This window comes from Hyperoodon ampullatus, assembly GCF_949752795.1.
Source record: "Hyperoodon ampullatus genome assembly, chromosome: 4".
In the NCBI taxonomy this organism is placed as follows: Eukaryota; Metazoa; Chordata; class Mammalia; order Artiodactyla; family Ziphiidae; genus Hyperoodon; species Hyperoodon ampullatus.
Genome location: NC_136917.1, coordinates 30158681 through 30164001, shown reverse-complemented (window position 1 = coordinate 30164001; position 5321 = coordinate 30158681). Strand labels below are relative to the sequence as shown.

Sequence of the window (5321 nt, the reverse complement as noted above, 5' to 3'; positions counted from 1 at the left end):
CTACTAGTGTGTGGTTTGATTCACTGATACTAACAAAGTACTGTCCCAACTCTACAAAGCCCAGGTAGTGTCTCTTCATCTTGTAGCTACGCCGTTGTTACTCCTTTCCTGAGGCTGCCATAACAGAGCACCACCCACTAGTGGCTTGAAACAACAGAAATTTACTCTTTCACCATTCTGGAGGCCAGAGATCTGAAATCAAGGTGTCTGAAGGGCTGCGCTCCTTTCAAAGGCTTTAGGGGAGATTCCTTCTTTGCCTCTTTCTGGCTTCTGGGGTTTGCCAGCAATCCTTGGGGTTCTTTGGTGTATTTTGCATCACTCCAGTGTCTACCTCCAACTTTCCTCTGTGTCTCTGTGTGTCTTCTCCTTTTCCTATGAAGACATCATGGGATGTAGGGTCCACCCTCATCCTTACTTCTGCAAAGACCCTGTTGCCAGATGAGGTCATGTGCTGAAGTTCTGGGTGGACATGAATTTGGGGGTGACACATTCAAGCCACTACAGTCATCAAAAACGGGTGTCCTCCAAGACCACAGGGCAACAGAATTGAAAGGCAGTATGGCATGTATACTAGATCAGGCTATGGAAGTGACCCTTGGTCAGCTTCTACTCTCTTCCTATTAGGCAGGTCAGTCATGTGACCGCATCAAGGGTGGTCCCACCACGGGGGCATCAAGGAGGCTGGGAAAATGGAGAGGAACACATGGATATTTGGGGACCCTTCCTCCATCCCTGAGTGCTGTGGCTGTAGCCCTGAGGCCCAGCAGAGCATCTGGTCCATAGTGGATGTTCAATGAAGATTTGTTGAATGAGTACCAGGAAGGTGAGTGTGGAAAGTCAAATAGAAAAATTGAGGGACACCCTGGCCCACCTAGTCTGCAGACTGGGGACCGGCAGAAGCTGGAGGGGAATTCCCTGCACTGTAGAACTGAGTCTGGTCCCTCCCTTTGCTGGACATCCCCAGGGTGGGGATTGGTTGGTCCCTGGCAGGTTCAGGCAGGCAGAGAGGGCCCCGTAGCTGCATGAGAGCTAAGGTTCCTTCCCTCTTCCTGCCTGCCCTCTACACACGCTCCACCCTGCCACACAGCTGATGAAGTGCTTGCAGAGGATCATGATGGCAGAGGAGTCCTCGGGCTGCCAAGTGCCCCAGCGGCCCTGGGTGTCCATCTGGTGGGTGGCTTTGTTGCTGTTTCTCCTTGGCATGGTGATAGGCTGCCTCATCTGCAGTGTGCGCCTCACCCGAAAGCAGCAGCTGGATTCAACTGGGGTAAGTCCAGAAGGGAGGATGAGAGAGACAGATGTACATCTGCCTTCTGCAAGCTCAGGAGCATGGGGACCTCTAGCTGGGGCCGGGCCCTGGGGAGGGGGTGCAGCGCCAAGGGCAGGTAAGCAACTGAGGAAAGAATCAGCTCAGGGCTGAGGGCTGGTGAGCTAGAGCGCAGACTAACAGACTCGCGACCAAAAAAGAAAAAAAAGAAAAGATCAGAATGAGATGAATAAAAATCTGCCAGGGGGACTTCCCTGACCGTCCAGTGGTTAAAACCCCTCGTTTCCAACGCAGGGGGGCGGGGGGTTCGATCCCTGGTCTGGGGAATTAACAGCCCGCATAGCACGCGGCGTGGCCAAACAATAGAAACAACTGCCAGGAAGAAAGATCTGGTGGAAAAGAACAAAGCGAGAGAGACCAGAGCAGGGAGGGGAGGCGGGGGCAAGGCTGCCCCCGGGGGTCTCCGGCTCAGGATAGTCAGTTCTGCCGACACCAAGAGGTAAATCCCGGGTGGAGATCCCGGGGTGGAGGATGCATCTGAGAAAGATACGTACCATATGGGGGCCTGGAAAATGACTCGTCTTTGGTGTTCCCCCAGCAGGCTGACTCAGAGGCTGCTGGGGGCTTCTCGAAGCTGGGAAGGGGCGGTTCCGGGACCTCCAAGGACAGGAGGAACCCTGGTCACCTACCACAGGGTCCGGCTTTGGGGGCTGCATTACGGGGGTGGGAGAGCTTTGCAGGGGAGAGAGGCAGGTGTGCCAAGGCGCCCTGTGTTATATCCTGGAAACTAAGAAGTTCTTCAGAAGGTCTTCTCTTCATGCTCACGGCTAGTTCATACCTACTTCCTCTTTAAGAGTTCTTCACAAAGGTCCCAACTCAGTCCGGTGGGATGACGGGTGGATAGAAGGATAGGTCGAGAAAAGAGAGCTCTTCCCTCGGGGGCACTCAAGACCTCTGGCGCTTAGGTGTTCAGCCCTCTTTTCTTTTCTTCCAGTGGGACTTAGCGGAGCTGCAGCTGAATCACACAGGTAAAACCAGATGCATATGTGTGTTGGAGGAAGAGAAAAGAAGGAGGGTGGGGGAGGGAGAGAGAGAGAAAGAGAAATTGAGAAAGGATGGAAAAAGAAACAAAGAGAGGGAGATACGGCGGCGTTCTGTTGAGTGCCTGCTTCCTTGCGCAGCCTTTTGTTTTCTCCCTTGGGAGATTCCAAACCAACTAAACCAAGCTAATAGCCATCACTAACCTGCCCTCATTGAGGCCACAAACACTAATTAAGCGGCTACTGTGAGGCAAACCCTGTACTGGATGTCCCGAGAGCCCACAGAACCGACAGAAATCCCTGCCCTGTCGGTGCTTCCCTTCTACCAAGGGGATCAGAAAATAAATAAATAAACAAGGAAAATATGCAGCACGCCAAGAGAGTAAAACACGCATCTGGTATTTCTGGGAGGAATATTAAGTAAGGGAGGGGGACCAGGCAGACCAGCGTTGGGTTTGCCCTTGAAGATGCAGTCATGGGGAAGGCATCCCTGAGAAGGGGGCTTTAGAGCAAGGACGTGAAGGAACGTGAGGGCGGGTGCCATTTGGTAGTGTTCTCCCAGCCTCTCTCTAACCCTCTTCCTCTTTGGGCCTCTCTCCCCACCACTCATCCCCAGAGGGCTGGGCATGTGTTCATTCCATTTTGTAATGGAGGGAAATGCTCTTCATCTTTTTTCTCTGGGTGCTTTCTGCTAGGGCTGCTACGACAGAATAACAGACCAGGTGGCTTATAAACAAGACATTTCTTTCTCATGGTTCTGGGGGCTGTGAAGTCCAAGGTCAAGGCACCAGCAGATCTGGTGTCTGGTGAGAGCCCGCTTCCTGGTTCATAAACAGCCAGCCATCTTCTTTTTTTTTTTTTTTTAAGTTTTTTTTTTTTGATGTGGACCATTTTTAACGTCTTTATTGATTTTTTTACAATCTTGCTTCTGTTCTTTAGCCGCGAGGCATGTGGGATTTTAGCTCCCCCGACTTAGGGATGGAACCCACGCCCCATGCGTTGGGAACATGGAGTCTTAACCACTGGACCATCAGGGAAGTCCCCAGCCAGCCATCTTCTCATCTTTTTGCTGGGTCTTCACGTGGCGAAAAGGGAGGGAGAGAGCTCTCCGGGCTCTTTTCTTTCTCTCCCCACCCCCCCCTTTTTTTTCTATTCTTTGGCCACCCCACATCACCCCACCCCGCCCCACGGGGCATGCGGGATCTTAGTTCCCCAACCAGGGATGGAACCCGTACCCCTGCATTGGAAGTGTGGAGTCTTAACCACTGGACCCACCAGGGAAGTCCCTCTTTCTGTTTTTAAATTGAGATATAGTTGACATACAACCTTGTATTAGTTTCCGGTGTACAACATGATTCTCTATTTGTATATATTACAAAACGATCAACACAGTGTCTAGCGAACATAGTTACAATTTTTTTTTCTTGCCATGGGAACTTGTGAAATCTTCTCTCTTAGCAACTTTCGAATATACAATACAGTATCATTAACTCTAGTCACCATGCTGCATATTACACTGCCAGGACTTAGTTTATAACTTATTTTATAAGTTTTACCTTTCGACCACCTTCACCTATTTTGCCCACCCCATCTCCCACCTGTGGCAGCCAACAGTCTGTTCTCTGTATCTATGAGTTTGGGTTTTGTTTTCTTTTAGATTGCACGTATAAGGGAAGTCATACAGTATTTGTCTTTCTCTGTCTGACTTACCCCTAGGTCCACCCATGTTGTCACAGTGGCAGAATTTCCTTCTTATTTTATGGTTGAATTATATATATATATATATATAATATATAATAATATATATAATATCACATCTTTATCCATTATATATATGTGTGTGTTTGGTGTGTGTATATATATACACACACAATCCATACATACATATATGTGTGTGTGTATGTGTATATATATAGATATATAGATATCACATCTTCTTTCTCCATTCATCCATCAGTGGATATGGGGTCTCTTTTTTTTTTTTTTTTTTTTTTTGCTTGTTTGTTTGTTTTTGTTTTTGTTTTTTGTGATACGTGGGCCTCTCACTGCTGTGGACTCTCCCGTTGCGGAGCACAGGCTCCGGACGTGCAGGCTCAGCGGCCACGGCTCACAGGTCCAGCCGCTCTGCGGCATGTGGGATCTTCCCGGACCGGGACACAAACCTGTGTCCTCTGCATCAGCAGGCGGACTCTCAACCACTGCGCCACCAGGGAAGCCCATGGGGTCTCTTTTATAAGGGCTCCACCTTCATGATCTAATCACTTCCCAATGCCCCACCTTCTAATACCATTCCCTTGGGGGTTAGGTTTCAACATGGGAGTTTGGGGCGTTCCCTCTATAGCACTCAGTTTCCCTAAACCTCCATCCTTCCATCCCTTCTCCCACAACCCTCTCAGGATCGCGGCAGGACCCCAGGCTGCGCTGGCAGGGAAGCCCAGCCCTGGGCCGCTCCTTCGTGCATGGGCCAGAGCTGGACAACGGGCAGCTGCGTATCCAACGTGATGGCATTTATAGGCTGCACATCCAGGTGACCTTAGCCAACTGCTCTTCCTCCACATGGACCGCCAAGCCCCATAGCACCACCCTGACCGTGGCCATCTGCTTCCCCACAGCCCACAGCATCAGCCTGCTACGCCTCAACTTTCACCACAGCTGCTCAGTCGCCTCCCAGCGCCTTACGTTCTTAGCCCACGGGGACATTCTCTGCACCAACCTTACTCTGCCTCTGCTGCCCTCCAGAAACGCTGATGAGACATTTTTTGGGATTCAGTGGGTGTGCCCTTGACCATTGCACTTCCTGGCCCAGATTTGTTGATAGGGATTTTTTTCTTTGTTTTATCGTCAATTTATTCGTAAGTATTTTATTATTTTGTATTCATTGTATTGTATCCAAAGGTTGTATTTCTCTTCCTGAGAATGTGTTGGCTTTTTTTAAAACTTCTTATTATTTTTTCCTTTTTTCGTTTTTTTTTGGGGGGGGACTGCACCGTGTGGCATGTGGGCTCTTAGTTTCC

The 5321-nt window shown here is 49.8% G+C and overlaps 1 protein-coding gene across 1 annotated transcript; it reads left to right on the top strand.

Annotated features, from left to right (window-relative positions):
• Positions 1–1022: 1022 nt before the first annotated feature.
• CD70 (CD70 molecule) lies at positions 1023–5092 on the top strand (the record flags this gene model as incomplete). Its single annotated transcript, XM_079704117.1, is given in 4 exon segments — positions 1023–1055; positions 1058–1267; positions 2262–2295; positions 4704–5092. Coding segments are annotated over 4 exon segments (666 nt in total).
• Between the last annotated feature and the right edge of the window lie 229 nt (positions 5093–5321).